General features: G+C 49.2%; 1 protein-coding gene across 2 annotated transcripts; it reads right to left on the bottom strand.

The window, feature by feature from the left end:
- Positions 1–360: 360 nt before the first annotated feature.
- Positions 361–16,247, bottom strand: CCDC177 (coiled-coil domain containing 177). Of its 2 annotated transcripts, none has more exons than XM_069638579.1 (2): positions 15,378–15,495; positions 361–2,490 (listed from the first exon to the last, which is right to left on the bottom strand). In XM_069638579.1, exon 2 carries the CDS (start codon positions 2,457–2,459, stop codon positions 549–551), a length of 1,911 nt encoding a protein of 636 aa, XP_069494680.1. In that variant the 5' UTR covers positions 2,460–2,490; positions 15,378–15,495; the 3' UTR covers positions 361–548. The 2 variants fall into 2 exon arrangements, with proteins under 2 accessions (XP_069494680.1, XP_069494679.1); XM_069638578.1 differs by lacking the exon at positions 15,378–15,495 and adding an exon at positions 15,561–16,247 and having other exon boundaries at positions 378–2,490.
- Between the last annotated feature and the right edge of the window lie 840 nt (positions 16,248–17,087).

The following is a 17,087-nucleotide window of genomic DNA, read 5'->3' as shown; positions in this document are numbered from 1 at the left end:
GGGTTGCAGTAACATGTCAGACAACACAGCCATATCACTAGCCGTGTCCAAGCTCTACTAGCCTTACCAAATGGTATATGGCCTATAGGTCGGGCAGAAAATCTACCAGAGAACAATGAATTAAAACTAGCAGGTCATAAGTAATAGCTTGTTCTCCAGTAGGCCAACTCTCCCTCTTTATCCCACTATAAACGCCTTGTGCAAGCTCTTGCTTGACCTAAATACATCATACCCACGGAATAAATACCCAGGGAATACATATTTCTGCCCCTCAGAGGGTATTTGGAAGGAAAGATGCATCAGGTCTTTAGAAAAAGGTGTTGCAGTTTTGCAACTTAATCAAAGCTCAGACAAATGAAACAGGTTTCTGGGTAATTTGATTTTCCTGCATTAAACCATTTGCTTTTGACTTTATTTAGGATTCAGGGTGTCCCCTGCGTTGCATATTTCATCAGGACATCACGTAGAGGGAGCTTTGGAAAAGTCCACAAAATGACCCTCCCCGCACTACTTAACGAATGTGTGATGCAAAAGGAGACGGGCTGGTCCTACTTCTTGTCCATACTAGCACGGAGTTCAGCCTCAAGGGCCATTTTATCAAATGTACGTGTGTTCGTCTCTTCACGCACCTTTTCACGGATGTGAAAGGAGGCCCGAGCAATGGACCGGGCATTGTCCAGATAGGTCTTCTTCTCTTTGAAAATGTTCTCAGTGCGCTCCAGTTTGCGCTCTATGGACTGGAGGAGCTCGCGGCGCCGCCGGTCCTCATACTGCTCCACCTTTTCCTTGTTGGCTTTCTGAGCCTTTTCCTTCTCCAGCCGGCTCTGCACCGCCCGACGTGCCTTCTGTTGAGCCACCTCCTCTGCCACCTGGGCCGCAAGATGGAGCTTCTCCTCACCAGCTTTAGCCAAGGCCTCGAGGCGCTCCCTCTGCTCCCTCTCCTTCTTCTCTGCTGCCAGTCTCGCCCTATGGATCTGAAGCTCTTCTTTCCTTGCCCTCTCCCTCAGCTCCTGGTTCCTTCGCTCCATAAGCCGTTCAAAATTCTCCTGCGCTTTGCCTAGGTTGCCGTCCAAGGATCTCTTCAGGACCTCGCTCTCAGCTTCTTCCTGCTTTGTGATCTCTTGGAACAAGGCTTCATGCTTTAGCTTGAGCGCTTTGTTCATGAGCTTTATCTCGCTCTGTCGCTGCAGCTCCTGCTCCACCTTCTTCTGCTCAGCGGACGTCATTCTCCTCAGCACCAGATGCTCCACTCGCTCCAGTGCCTCCTTGCGGTACTCTTCCTTCGTCTTTAGGTTGTGCTGCTGATGCACCTTCTTGTGCTTTTCTTCTAGCTTGGCACGCTCCAGCTTCTCCCTCCGCTCCCTTTCTTGTCTCTCTGCCTGCTCACGCCACTTCTCCTCCATGATCAGGCTCTGGCTGTGCTTCAGCGCAGCCGCTTCTTTCTGCTCCTTGGTCAGCTTGCTCTTCCGTGTCTCCACCTGTGACTCCCACATCCGCTGGCCCTGGAGCAATGCCCGTTGCTTCTCCCTCTCCTCCTCCTCCTTCCGTATTTCAGCCCTCCGTCGTTGGTGGTCCCACTGGAGATGTGCCATGTACTTCTGCTCGTTGAGGATATTCTCCTCCTGGTGCTTAGCTATCATTAAGGCAGCTATTCTCTTGTCCTTGTCAGGGACCTCCTTGAGACCCCTCTTTTTGAACTCTTTCACAATGGTCTCCACCTTCTTGGTGGTCTGGGGGGAGTGGCTCAGGTCCCCAAGGCTGAAACTTCTACCAACCAGGGAATGCATGGTGGCTAACGTCTTAGCTCTTGGACTTGCTTTAGGCCACCTGTCGGTCGTGCTCTCAATGCTAAGAGTTGAGGATGCTCCTGAATCGGAAGAGGTCTTGGAGGAGGCCCCATTTTTTCTCTTGGGCAAGGAGTCCAGGGAGTGACTCTTTGTCTTTGGTTGACCTTCTTTGCCACTGGAAGTTGTTTTAAAGCAAATCTTTGGTGCTGGAGAACTGGGCACACTGTTTGCCATTGGGGTCAGGATCCTCCGCTTCTCCTCCCGGATGATACGATCCCTCTCTTCTCGGCATAGCTGAAGTTTTTTCTGACGGTCTATTTCATAAACCTCAAAGAGCCCAGTGGCCACTCTCATGGACCGTCCAGGGGCTTCCCGTACCAGGTCATTAAGGCACCTGGGAAGGAGCTCTACAGGTTTTACCATGCACCTGGCACAGGCCTCCAGCGACCTGGGACTGGTAAGGACATAGCGGCTTCCTTCGGCTTCAGGGCGGTCAAAATTGAATAAGTCCAAATGTAGCAGTGGTGGCTGGTCCTTCGGCCCGTTGTCTGTGGATGATGACCCATTGACTTTGGGATCCAGGCCATTTTCGGATGCTTCCAGTGTAACTCCGGTGACCCCCTCTGCCCCACCGGGGTCCCGGTTTGGGCCATCCTCCTCTGGTGTCACCATGCTTGGCCTTCTTCTCAGAGAGCTGCTGCGACTGGAGAAAGAAAAAAAATAATTAAAGAGAATCCTTTTCATCTCCGTTTTAATCTTCAGAGATTAAGCTCCAGCAAACATTCTGATAAAATCAGAGGAGACAACACAAGCTTCAAGAGGTCAGGTATTAGGACAGCAACCATTACTCTGTTTGGAAGGGAGTTCAGGGCATTAGTTTCTCTTTGGACGAGGACATAGATTGAGGGTGTTCATCACTCCCTGCCCGAGGGGAGAGGAGCAAACAGCCCTCTACCCTCTGCGGAGCGAGGACAGTAGGACACCAGTCCCTACTTTTTATTTGGGTTGGAGAATATGGTTGACTTCCACTACTCTATAAGAGGCACAGGCAGAAGCTGGCAGGGGAGAGCATCATAACATCTTCTACTGTGTGTTGTGAGGGGAAGAGTAGTGTCTACTACCACTACTTTCTGCTAAGAGTAAAGAGTGGCATGGCATAGATTAGTATCTGCAGGAAGTGCGAGTATCAAGCATCCTCTACTCCCTGCTAGGTTGGAAAAAGTCATGGCACCCACTACTCTATGTTGGGCGAAAGAGTATCATAGCATTCACTATTCTCTGCTGGGAAGAGTGCTAGGACATCCACTACTCTCTGATAGAAGGCACAGCATAATGCCACCCTCTACTCTCTGCTGGGAAAGAAAGTGGCAGGACATCCATCTCTGCTGGGAAGGAGAGTATCAGGTCATCCACTACTCTCAGTTGGGAGGGAGAGTATAATGTCACCTGCTACTCTCTGCTGGGAGGGAGAGTATCAGGTCATCCACTACTCTCTGCTGGGAGGGAAAGTATCATGGCATTCACTATTCTCTGCCGGGAAGAGTACTAGGACATCCACTACTCTCTGCTAGGAGGCACAGCATAATGCCACCCTCTACTCTGCTGGGAGGGAAAGTAGCAGGGCATCCACGTTTCTATGTTGGGAATTCAGGTACCAAGGCATCAACTGCTCTCTGCTGGGAGGGGGGGAACTTACTGGCATCCACTTCTCTTTGTTGGCAGAAGTGTACATCAAGAAACCACTGCTGGGGAGTGGGGTATCATGGAAGCCATTACTATCTGCTGGGAAGTAATGTATCTTAACACCCACTACTCTCTGCTGGGAGGGCGAGTATCATGTCACCCACTACTCTCTGCTGGGAGGGCGAGTATCATGTCACCCACTACTCTCTGCTGGGAGGGCGAGTATCATGTCATCCACTACTCTCTGCTGGGAGGGAGAGTATCATGTCACCCACTACTCTCTGCTGGGAGGGCGAGTATCATGTCACCCACTACTCTCTGCTGGGAGGGCGAGTATCATGTCATCCACTACTCTCTGCTGGGAGGGAGAGTATCATGTCACCCACTACTCTCTGCTGGGAGGGCGAGTATCATGTCATCCACTACTCTCTGCTGGGAGGGAGAGTATCATGTCACCCACTACTCTCTGCTGGGAGGGCGAGTATCATGTCATCCACTACTCTCTGCTGGGAGGGAGAGTATCATGTCACCCACTACTCTCTGCTGGGAGGGCGAGTATCATGTCACCCACTACTCTCTGCTGGGAGGGCGAGTATCATGTCATCCACTACTCTCTGCTGGGAGGGAGAGTATCATGTCACCCACTACTCTCTGCTGGGAGGGCGAGTATCATGTCATCCACTACTCTCTGCTGGGAGGGAGAGTATCATGTCATCCACTACTCTCTGCTGGGAGGGAGAGTAGCATAGCATCCAATGTTCTATGTTGGGAATTCCAGTATTAAGGCATCAACTGCTCTCTGCTGCGAGGGGAGAACTTTATGGCGTCCACTTCTCTATGCTGTCAGAAGTGTACATCAAGAAACCACTGCTGGGGAGTGGGGTATCGTGGAATCCATTACTATCTGCTGGGAGCGGGAGTATCATGTCATCCAATACACTCAGTTGGGAGGGAGACTATTGTATTATGTCACCCACTGCTCTCTGCTGGAAGGGAGGGTATCAGGTCATTCACTGCGCTCTGCTGGGGGGGGGGGAAGAGTAGCATGGCCTCCACTTTTTACTACTAGGAGTGAGATTAGCATGTCACCCACTACCCTCAGTGGCTGGGGAATGTAACATTGCATTCACTTCTGTCTGCTGTGAGGGAAGAGTATATGGACTTCAACTCATTTCTGGTAAGAGGGAAGAGAAGTACAAATCCCACATGTAGTGGGGGATATAGTGACTTGTACTCCTCTTGCTTTGGAAGTAGAGAGTAGAATTGTGTCCCCTACTCTTTGCCGGGAGTGTAATCTACCACACACTTAACTTTACTGTTAGGTGGGGCGAGTGGTATGCATGCACTATTTTAAGCAGAGCGCAGTGAACGACCTGATACCCTCCCTTCCCGCAGAGAGCAGTGGGTGACATAATACAATAGTCTCCCTCCCAACTGAGTGTATTGGATGACATGATACTCCCGCTCCCAGCAGATAGTAATGGATTCCACGATACCCCACTCCCCAGCAGTGGTTTCTTGATGTACACTTCTGACAGCATAGAGAAGTGGACGCCATAAAGTTCTCCCCTCGCAGCAGAGAGCAGTGGCATGGCACTCACTTTTATGCTGGAAGGGGCGAGTGGTATGCATGCACGACCCTCTGCTGAGAGGAAACAGTGGCATGGCACCCACTTTTCTTTAAGGTGGGTTGAGTGCTATGCATGCACTACAGTCTGATGAGAAAGGAGAGCATCATGGCATCCATTTTGTGCTGGAAGTGGTGAGTGGTACGCCCGCAGTACTCTCGGCTGAGAGAGAAGGGTAGCATGGCATCCACCTTGCTGCTAGAAGGCGTGAGTGGTATGCCTGCGCTATTTTCTGCCAAGAGTGGAGTCTAGTATGGCATTGACTTCTCTGATGGAAGGTGGCAATGCCATGCACTACTCTCTTATTGAAAGGAGAAAGAGAAAGGATTTAACTCCCCTCTCCTGTGGAGAAAAAGGGGCCATTTCCACTACCTGCAACAGTGTGGCAGGGCACAGTAGACACCCCTGCAGCCACAGGAGGCTCACTACTATTCATAGCCCCAGATTTGCCCAAGAACCGAGTATATCTCTTGGTGGTGTAAACCTCTGGGGCCTCTCTCGACAACATGGGAAAAACATGCGCAGACCAACAAGTTCAAGTTTGAGAATAAAGTTTTAATTTGGGATTCTTGGAAAGGGTGTCACAATGCTTTTAGAACTTCTCATAGATGCAAATATAAAGTAACTTAATAAGCATCTCAGAGATTGGTCTCCCTGGTCAGACCCTTCCGTAAGACTGGAACAAGTCGCTGGTCAGCTTGCCCCGTTGGAGAAACCCAAAGTCTCTCACCAGTGTTTCTTTCCTTGGTAGGATGAGTTTTTTTGCTAAGGCTTCGCTCAATCTCCCTGCCTTCATCTCTGGCAATAGGATCCCCTTGCCATTGCTAGGATCTCTGTAGCCTCTGCCCACATTTGGCAGAGTCTTTTCAATAGAGTATGGAAATGTACAGCTGTGTTCTTCTGACTTCCTCAAGGAAAGTTATGGGTACCAAGGAGTCTGCTTTTTAAAAAAAAAATAATAATAATAATAATCTCTCTCTCTCGTGTCCCTCAGTTCTTTCCCACCACCCTGCGGTGTCAGGCATCATCGGAGGTGGGTTTCGCCTTTGCCTGGCTTGGGTTGGGTTGGGTTGGACATTACCCTTCCGGTCTTATAGCTTGGACGTTTAGCTTCAAGCAGGGTCCTCGGCATTACCCACAACCAGGGCAGTTTCTAGTCCATTTGATGCCCAGGACGAAACACTAGGAATGCGCCCCCCCTCACACCTCAACCCGCGCGCCACTCCCACCGCACCCCGCGCACCACTCCCAAACTACACCGTTCAGCAACTGATACCCAAAGTCAAACAGTCTGTCACACAAATAATGAATTGCCATTTGCAACTGTGGGCCACTTTTTCATTGGTGCCCAAGATAATTGTATGCCCCAGTCCCACTTAGGCTGCAGATAATGAGGACTGGGCACAACAAGAGACCATGAATATGGCACAGGATGCAATATATACGACCAACAATGAACTCAAGATGCTGAAGGGGGTTTGGAGGCAACCTAAGCCAAAAGGGCAATGACAAGGAGACACCTGAACCCAATAAACAATCCCTTTAAAATTATTTGAATGGGAATCAAGTGTATGCTTTGATACAGTAAAGTCTGACTTGCTATGGACCCGGATTATTTATTTATTCATTCAATGTTTGTCGGGTACCTGTATATTTATTTATGCAAGGTTGTAGGATGCAGGTACCCGACAAACATTGCATAAATAAATAAAGCAGGTCGTGGCTTAAAGAATATTTACTGAGCAAAACTGGTCAAAACTATTATCACCATAATGAAGTAACTCATCACCAGTGCCATGGAAGTGGTTTAAAGTGCAATTGATATATAGTTTGGCAAAGAAGCAGCATGAAAGAAATAGTGCCTCTTTAGACTATTATTTTGGCCATTTTCTGTGCTTGCAGGGAAGCACCATGGGCCGAAACGGGTCTCCGTTTGTACCATGTCGGGCCCACGGTGCGTCCCGGCTAGGCAAGCCCACTCGCCACAGTGCACTGCAGCTTCCCTCCCATCACAATGCCAGCAAGAAACTGCTAATAGTGGGCCATTAATCACTGTATGGTTTATTGCTGGCATCGTGATGGGAGGGGGTGTCCTTACCTGCAGGGGGACCTCGAGTGTTTTCATTGTTGTGCTTATGCTGCCACCACGCCCCCCCCTCACTCCCCGCACTAAAGTGGTCAGAGTGAGCTTCTGACTCATGTAATGTCAGGGCAGCGCCAGCACCTGACCTGCGGAACTTTTCCCATGGAAATGCGCCGCCCAACAAACTGGGGAATTTGATCCCCTCCAGAGGCTACAGGGACTGGGGCAATTGCGCCCCCCAGGGCTATTGCACCCCAGGCAGCTGCCCGCCTCTCCTGGGCCAAGAAACGGGCCTGCCCACAACTGGGCTAGCCAAGGAGGGTACTCTGGGTGCTGGGTGGGTCCTCCCTCACCTCCCTGATCAAGGATCGGACACTCTCACCCAAGCCTGTCTTACTTTCCTCCTCGCCAAGTCAATGCTCACACATGCCAGGGGCCTGTCTCCGATTCAGGTCTGTCCCTGGAGCTGGCTGTCAGCTGTCCACCTTGATGTCTCGCCACAAGTTCATACCTTCTCCCTCTCCTCTCAAACAATGGGAAGATGGTTGCATTTCTTACGGTCCAACGTCCTCTTGCCCACCGCTCCAGGACAGTTCCCACTGCCCTAGCAGTTCCCACAACCCAGGCAGTTCCCGCTGTCCAGGCAGTTCCCACAACCCAGGCAGTTCCGGCTGCCCAAACAGTTCCGGCTGCCCTACTGCTTTAACTTCATTGTTTTCTCTGTTACTCAAATATGGGTCCTTTCTCTCTTCCCATTCTCCTCCTTGCTGCTGAATATCTCTCTCACTCACTCTCTCTATTCTTCCCTCTGTCTTCACCCCTTCAACCTGCTTTGTTCTCTCTCCTCCCAACCAATCTTCACTTCAACTCAACTCTGTTCTTTGCCATCACCACTTTCATTCTCCTCTGCTTTCCACTGTCCTGCTTTGTATTCACCACCTTCAACCGCTTCTCTCTCCCCCTTTCCTGTTCAATGTTCCCCTCCTACTATCTTTTTTATTCCTATCTCCTGCTCCTCCAGTTCACTCTACATCCCCTCCTCCCTGTGACCATTCTACTCTCTCTATCTCTCCTCCAGCGCCTCTGACACTTTCTGTACTGTCACCCCCTTCTGCACACGGAGCTCCTCCAGCTTCCTCTCTTTCTGCATCGCCACACTGCTCGCCACTCTGCTAATACCACTGTTTGCATAGTGAATTGTCCTCTTGCCCCTGGGCTGGGTCTTCCCCAAGGGTTAGCACAGGAGCCTTCCTTTTGTGTTGCATCACTGCAGGAGTGAAGGAGGAAGGACACGTATGTTAGAGCACTGGAAATGATCCATTTCTGTCACAAGGGAAGGACTGGGGCACGTTAACAGACAGAGTGAGGAGGTTGGGAAACAAGGACAGAAACATGGACACTGAAATGTTTGGTGAAAATGGGGGGACAGAGCGAGGAGATTGAGAAGCATCTGAAAACACTGTGGGGAGATTTCACTGCCAAGTTGAACCCCATCCCCCAGCAGCCGCCATCACCTTAGGGTCTCCTTAAAGCATACACCCCTAGTAGTGACTCAGCTATATGAAAAGTGCCCTCTGCTTATTTAATGCATCTGTGCACTGGCACATTGTACAGCGTGGTAACAGTAGTTGGTAATAGTGATTCCCTCAAATACATAGCATCGAATGCAAAACCCTCGAAAAAAAATACGTCGAAAAAATGCTTTTTTTGTAGGTAAAGGTTTTTAATAAAAATGGGTTTAAGGGGTAACATAAAACAGGAGTTGGGAGGGGGTACCCCCATTAAAAACATTAAGTCTGCAGAAACTACCAGGAACAACTGCCGTGGCACCAGCTCTTCTTCGCGTGAATAAGGTACTGTTTCTGACCTTGAGGAACTAGGGTGAATCCCTTTTATCCTCACTAAAGGCTTATCCTTATCTTCCTTCCCTCCTATAACTTTTGCTTCCTCTTGTGACAATATCCAAGTACTCCTGGCAATCTCGAATCATGAACTGTACTAACCGTGTGATCCTCGACAACAGGAACCCTGTTCCACTTGACACTGGCGCAGCCCTATTGACTTTTATTCACTTGTAGGAAAGTGTCCTCTGATTCTATCTGCCTTGACGAAAGTATTGCCTATGATTTTTATCCTCAAATCTCTTGTGCTGATTTATGTGCTAAGTGTGTTTTAACTCCGGTAACATTTCTCCCCACGGGTACGGGTATCTTTAGTAAGACCGAACTGTCATTACAGTCAAAAAAGTTATTGCATCTGTCTCCCCGGTAACGTCTTTGTTTCACAACACCGGTCTGTCAAAACCAAAAGGTACTTACCTTGAATTGTGCTGCACAAAGTGAATTGGTTGTGTGTAATGTATTTTACGTGAGGTTTTACATTAATAGAAGTGAAGTGTTTTACGAACAGATGGTCTAGAAATAAAATGTACTTTTACTTTTCAACCAAAAACCTTGAGTCAGTGTTTGCATGAGTCACAGTAATTGTGGTCCTTTGTGTAATCTCTACTACTGCTCATTTGCTCTTGAGATAAGTCTGGCTGCTCGGCTACTGCTACCACTTTAAGAGTGTAGTACAGGCTTGTACCAAAGATGAACTTGTATTACCACTTGAAGTAATAATTGTGTGTAGTGGTCCCTAAGGGCACTGCACAGGATTCTGCCTAACACCTATCCAGCAGTGTTAAACAAGGAATTGGGTTTGTTGAGCAGATTTGTTCATGAGAGAAAGTTGAAGGAGGGTACTGTGCCTGTGAGAAGCAAGTTACCCATTACAGGGAGGAAAGATTTGGATTTATTATTAGAGGAGATGGCAAGAGAAGATATTATAGAACCCATAGAGTGTGCAGAATGGGTTTCCCCAGTGGTTCTGACAAGAAAATCTGATGGAAAGATCAGGCTATGCATGGAATTTAGCAATGTGAATGAGTATGTGGTCACTGATTGTCAACCTCTACTCAATCTGCAAGAGCTGTTAATGTTATTGGGCGAGTCAAGAGTGTTCAGCACTTTGGATTTGACGAGTGCATATCATCAGGTGAAGTTGCATCACAACTTCAAACATTTGAGAGCTTTCATTACACCCATTTCTGGGGTTAACAGAATTTGACGCGAGATTTGTCGAACTATTTGCAGACAAAACAGAACCTTTGAAGAAATTCCTTAGAAAGGGTAGAGTGTTTGAATGGACTGAAGAGGAAGAGATGTTGTAAAGAAATTAAAGACGTGATTAAAGTGGTTTTACCACTCAAAACCTTTGAGAGTGGGAAAAGAGTGTGTTGGGTGTGGATGTGAGCAGTTACGGCTTGGGTGCTACCCTATCGCAGAAGGATAATGAAGAGTTTGGGTAGTAGCACACGCATCTAGAACTTTGTGCGTGAACAGAAGTTTTCAGTTATTGAAAAAGAGGCCCCGACTTGTACCTCGGCAGTGGAACATTTTAGGATGTTTTTGTGGGGGATGGAATTTATAATCAAAACAGATCATAATCCGTTGTTGCATGTGTTGGCTCCAGGAGGGGGTACGAGAACCTATCAGCTAGACTGCAGGGACTTGAATTCATAACTTCAAGGTTATACATTTAAAAAAGAAAACATCCCGGGTAGGGATAATGTGCAGGCTGATTGTCTGTTGAGATTACCAATGGAGATATCTGAAGGTATAAGTAATGATTGTGAATTGGCACGGATAGAGGATGAAGAGCAGATAAACATTGATGTGGGATGGCTTGCTGGGAAGGTGATTTCAAGAGATGAATGGTGTGAAGAAGGAAAGAAGGATGAGATGTTATGGCAAGCCAAGGAGTATTGTGTCAAGGGTTGGCCTTCCGAGAGAACTTTGCCAGGTGATCTAAGTTCCATGAGGAAAATTGCTGATGAGATTTGTGTTCACAGTGATTGTGTGGTGAGGGGTGAAGTGTTGATTTGTCCCCAAGTCATTGAGAGTGAGAATAAGCAGAGTTGCAGATCAAGGCCATCTGGGTATTTCGGCTACCAAGAGAAGAATAAGGGCTGATTTTTGGTGGGTGAGAATGGATTCGGAAATAGAAAAGGTTGTGAGATTATGCATTCCGTGCCAAAATAGTGACATGGGTCTAAATGCATGAGTGAGTCCGATTACTTCAGCAGATTAGCCTGCAGGGCTGTGGAAAAAGATAGCTATAGATATAGCAGGTCCCTTCCAAGTATTGGCAGAGGATTGCAGATATTTGGTGTGCGTGATGAATTATTATTCTATGTGGCCTGTTGTTCAACCCCTGAGGGATGTGAATACTATGAATGTGTTGACCCTAATAAAGAACTATTTGCTAATGAAGGTGTACCAGAAAGAAAAAAAAAAAAAAAGGTGTCGGACAACAGTGTACAGTTTAAATCACGAGAGATGGGGGCAAGTTTGGGTGAGCATAATGTGAAACAGGTGTGTACATCTTTGTATCACCCTCAATCTAACGGTATGATCGAAAGATTTAACAGGAGAGTGAAGGAGTTGGTCCAGATGAAAGTGCAGAATATATGGAACTTCAAGAAAGAGCTGGTTAAATTCATTGAGCCTCATAACACGGTAGGCGGTAAGGGTTTACCGGTACCGGTAAGGGCACCGGTAAACCCTTACCGCCTTACTACGAGTTCCCTTTGCGGGACCCGACCTTAACGGCTGGTTTTATCAGCCGTTAAAGTAGGATGCGTCAAAGCGACCTTGGGGCTAATTACGGTACCGCAATTTGCGGTACCGTAATTAGCGCCTTCCCCATTCACATTATGCCCTATGGGGGCAAAAATGGGAATGGGGAAGTGCCTTGGTGAATGGGGAATTACCGCCCCCGCTCACCTTGGAATAGGGTGGTAATTCCGCCAACCACCAAGGCGGACACAGTAAAATACCGGCATCAACCGTGGCGCTAATAGCGCCATCGTTACCGCCTACCATGTAATGAGGCCCCTTGTGTCTTACCGTACTACTCCCCACAGTGTAACAGAAGTGTCCCCTTTCCAATTAATGTGGGGAAGACTTCCCTGAAGTCAGTTGTGTCCTGAATTTTATTTATTGTTCACTTATTAGGCACTTATACAGCAAGTAAATTCTGTTTCAAAGTGCCCACAGGGCAACAGGGAGGGGACATGGGATGAGAAACATTAAAAACACACACACAAAAAGAATGAATACAGTGGGGGGACAAACCTACTATGACTTGGGAGTGTTCAGAACTTGCACGTGCAGACGAGAGGTGGATTGGGGGTAGGTGCTGGGGTGCCCGTGGGTGAACAACAGGTGAAGTGCTTGAAAGATAAGCGTGAGCCTCCAGGATGGAGGGTGTACCGAGGCAAGTGCTGAGGATAGACAGAAGCTGGGGGCGATTTGGTGTGGGAGGTCAGGGACCAGAGGATGCATAAGGGCCCTGGACATCAAAGAAGCAACGGTGAGATAAGCAAGGAGAGAAGGGGGAAGAAGGAGGTAAAGAGGAAAGTCTTGAAGAGCTTCTGGAATTTAAGGAAGTCCTGCTCAAGATGAAGAGGGAGGCTGTTCCAAAGAAGGGAGCCAGCTGAGGAAAGCAATTGGCCCCCTGCCCTCTGTTTAGTAAAATGCTTTACACACAAAGAGTTGGTGTCAGAGCCGCGCAGAGGTCTAGAGGGGAAATATTTAGTAAGTGAGAGTTGCAGATAGTGTGGTCCCCGGGACCAGACAGCCTTGTGGATGATACAGAGGGATTTCAATTTAATCTGTGAAGCAACCAGGAGCCAGTAAATACTTTTTAGGGTGGGAGAGATGCAGTCCCTTGGCTTGAGGTCAAGGATAAGTCTTCCTGTCCTATTCTGGATTAGCTGGAGGGGTCGTAGAGTGGAAGAAGGTAGATTCAGAAGGAGGCTATTGCAGTTGTCAAGCCTGGATAGAACCAGGGCTCGGGTAACATTGAGCTTCTGAGGGAAGGTGAGAAAAGAGACTAACTTTGAGAAGGAAGAGCTGAAAGTGGGACTTCTTGGCAATGCTCTGAGTGTGAGGGAGGAAGGAGAGAAAGGAGTCGAAGATGACTCCAATGTTTCATGCTTCAAAACAAGGAGCAGGAGTAGATCCCATGGAGGAAGGCCAGAGTGAAGGGAAGAAGTTGGCAGCAGGGGTCCCAATGGGAAGGATCGCCATTTTGGTGGCACTAAGGCAGAGATCATTGGAAGTGCACCAGGCCTGGATTGCAGATAGGCAGTCAGGGATGATGGAAGATGCAAGAGGGTCAGCAGGAAGTTTGAAGAATAGTTGTGTGTGTCATCTGCATAACACTGAAAATTGTGCTGTTTACCCACTAGTTCCTTTTCTTGCCCCCTTGATACCCTCAACCCATTTAGTTATCCCCAGTTTTGTTTAACCCCCTTTGTTGCCCCTCAACCCCTTAAAGTGCTCCAGATCCGTGTTGCCTGCCCCTCTTTTGACCCCATCCCATTTAGCCCCTATTGTTGCCCCTCAAACCCTATAGTTGCCCCACAACCGTTTTGCCTTTTTTTGAGCCCCCTCTCCGATTGAATCCCTTTTTTTGCCCCCAAACCCTTTAGCCCCCTTTCCCGCCTCAGTGCCTTTTTAGCCCATTATCTTGCCTCTTTCGCGTTTTGTGTTGCTCCCAGTCCCCTTACGCCCTTTTTGTTGCCCCAGTCCCATTTAGCACCTGTTGCCTACTTTAGCCCCTTTTCTCACCCCAGTTCCCTTTAGCTAATTGTATTGCCCCAGCCCCTTTGCTTGCCCCTTCCACCATTTTTTGTTAACTCCAGCCCCTTAAACCACTTTTGATGCCCCAGTCTCGTTTAGCCCCTTTTCTTGCCCTCTGTCCCCTTTCATGCCCCTAGCCTCCTTTAGACCCCTTGGTTGCCTTCGGATCCCTTTAGGCCTTTTTGTTGCCCCCAACCCCAATAGCCCCTTTTCTTGCACCCAAGATCCTGACACAGGCCCATCCCCCGTTTTGCCCATCCCTTTCCCTGACTTGGCTCTCATTTGGCCCCAAGGGCCAAGCCAGGCCCCCAGCTCTGACCTTCCCATGAATTCCATGGCTCTCCCAGGTCTAACGCAAATGCCATCGCACTCTCAATTGCCTACAAGGGCAGGTGCTTCCAATGAAACGCTTGACCTTAGTAATTGCCCGGCCTTTGTTAACTGTGCAGCCCCAGGCACTGTGTATCATCTGTGTCCTGGTATGTCCTGCCACAGCTCTGCAGGTCAGCCAGGTCAAGACCACATAACCCAAAATTAGGAGGGCGGGGCTAAACCTAGTCTGCCCAATGGTCGTTGCGCCACTGACCTCAGCGTGCTATTCTTTTTAGGCCACGCCCTTACATAAATATTATTTTGGTTCTTTTTGGCGCCCCTTGATTTTTCATCCGTTTTAAGGAACTGGTCACTAGAGGAATAGGCGAGTGAAACTGGGGTGAGACGGGCTCTGCCCCGGCCTTACCGACCTCCCAAAAGCCTTAACATCAGTCGATGTTCTGTAGGAGAGAGGTGCGGTTGCGCCCACCCCCCACCTCATACCCATACACGGCAGCAAAGGCGTGCACGGCTCCCCCGGAGGAGAGCGGGAAATCAAGGACAGGGGCAGGACTGGAGACATTAGTTCCAGAGCGCTCAAGGAGCACAGGTCAGGTGTGGGGACGATGCCAGTCCTGGTTTTTATTGTTTCTCTTTCCCACCTGAGACATGCCCGTCTATGTTCTCCCATTATAAAATGCAGGATTTCCAGAACCCAATGAAGAAAACCCGGACTGGCAAAATACTCACACACGACTCTGGATTACTTGAGATCTCTGACCATGGGAGGAGGGCGCGGGGTCTATTTCATTTCATATGCAGTGGGTCAGTACGACCGCACTATTCCCCGAAATACCCCAAAACACAATTTAAATGATTTATTAAAAACAATTGTCTTGAGAGCCGTACGTAAAATACAATTCCCACACGTTGTCGTAATCATTAGCCTGGATCCCGGCGGATCTTAAATGGGCACTGTGCGGTTCCGAAACCCGCAAGGGCGATCCACAAGGCACTGCAGCAGCATAAGGACATGTGTAACGCATGGGCTGTTGCCATTGCCGTACCCCCACCCCCCCACCTCCCCCAATCCCCCCCGCCAGTGCAGTAGATTCTGCCGGATGCGGCCCCTCCCTGACCACGCACACAAACTCAAGCAAATAGGCGCAAGTGGAGGAGGAAAGCCAGCGGGTACCTGTGCGGGGCCGGTCCGCGGTAACTTCTTTGGGGGCAGGGAGGCCGGCCTAGGTTAAGGCTTCACCACAGCTGGCTGCCATCAGAGGATGCTGTTAGAAGCACGTTCTACCCCCAGTAGGAAAGAAAAGCCCTCGCAGGAATGTTTAGGAAGGGGCAAAGCAGACCCCGCCCAAGATCTCACCGTGCAGGTGCCTCCTCGGAACAGCATCCGGCTCACGGCGCTGCTCGGCCAAGGATGCAGGACTCTTCCGGTTTCCGTGGATACGCCTGGACCATGTCTCCGGGAGGGATGCTGTTGGAGGCGGATGGGGTACCGGGCGCCGGGGCGCAGCCTGTGCAGGCGAGCGGGGCCGATCACGGCACAGCAGCCCTGCCAGCTTCAACATGCCATGGGGGGTGGAGTTCAGCGGCGCCAGCTATTCTGCGGGTTGGCTGCCTTTATTCTCGCCCCCACCTCCGAGCCCGGAGGACGTCTCCGACGTGAACATCAAGGCCTGGCGACGAGTAGCGCGGTCTCTTAATCCTACGAGTGGAGCAGGCAGCGCTTTAATTACGGTTCCCGGCAACATCTGCGCAAGGCGGGCAATTTCCTCAAACGCTCTGATGTGGAGGGGTTCATTAGTGTGTTAAAAACCGGCCCGGTAATGCCCCAGAGTCTGGGAGGCGAGAGATGTTGACGTAGAAACGGCGAGGAAGGCCCCCGGGTGGAATAATGCAAGGACCGGGAAGAAAAACGGGGTAACCTAGCACTGACTAAACAAGGGTAAAGCGGGAGACCGTGTAGGCCCCGCGCATCTAAAGGAAAGACGGCATGGGGCCTAGCCGTTCTTATTGGCCATCACCATCACATGCAATTGCTGCCTCCCTGGCTGTCGTTCCCACGCCGTTCTCCTGTTTAACAAGCATTGACAAAGGCAACAGTGTTGGCTTTTATGTAGGCATAGGATAGGACATTTCAGGCATTACCACGAAGGTCTATTATCTCAGAAAACTGCTTATGAGTAACACTGGAAGGGCCAAAGTTTAGTTTTACTGCTTGATAGAGCTAGTTCAAAGAGTTACCAGGCGGGTGGGTAGGGACAAGTAGCGGGTGGGTCATAACCATAGGGATTAGTGTGGCTATGGGCATGCAACCCGGGGGCAAATAGCCAGACAAAACCCACACACTGTGACCTCATTCTCTTCCCATCTTTTTTCAATCTCTATTCCAGTGCTTATAGCCACCAAATAATCACCCACCTCTACTTGCACACCTTCACTTTCTTGTTTCCTCTATCGGTTTACTGACACAAATCATAAAACACAACAATATTCCAAGTCTATCATGGAGGATTTTGCTCATTTTTCAGGGACTTGTGAGAATGACAAATTCGTATTTCTAGCATACAACCCCTCCTGAATGGTTTAATGTATTGTCTTGGGAGGATAGCTCAGCGGCAACGTGCTCGTCTTGGAAGCAAGACGACACGTAGCACCACAGGTTCGATCCCTGATCCGTGCTTAGAAACCCCTGGGTATTGAGCGCATTAGAAATAACCTGTTATATCATATATCATTAAAACGGGATACAAGCTGCACCGATCACTGTGAGTCCGTTTTGGAGCATGTTCACTGCTGTTGCAGAACAATTTCTTCGCTTTGGTTGGCTGGGGTGCCCCTTCTGGGGTTCATCGGTTTAAAACTAGAAATACACCCTCTCTGCCCCTCA

The sequence above is a fragment of the Ambystoma mexicanum genome, chromosome 14, assembly GCF_040938575.1.
Source record: "Ambystoma mexicanum isolate Mex_15411 chromosome 14, UKY_AmexF1_1, whole genome shotgun sequence".
Taxonomy (NCBI): domain Eukaryota; kingdom Metazoa; phylum Chordata; class Amphibia; order Caudata; family Ambystomatidae; genus Ambystoma; species Ambystoma mexicanum.
The sequence above is the reverse complement of the archived record's forward strand: the minus strand, read 5'-3'. Positions and strand labels throughout refer to the sequence as shown.

Excerpts from the sequence above, each read along its gene's own strand:
- CCDC177 (XM_069638578.1), bottom strand. The coding sequence starts at position 2,459 with ATGGTGACACCAGAGGAGGATGGCCCAAACCGGGACCCCGGTGGGGCA.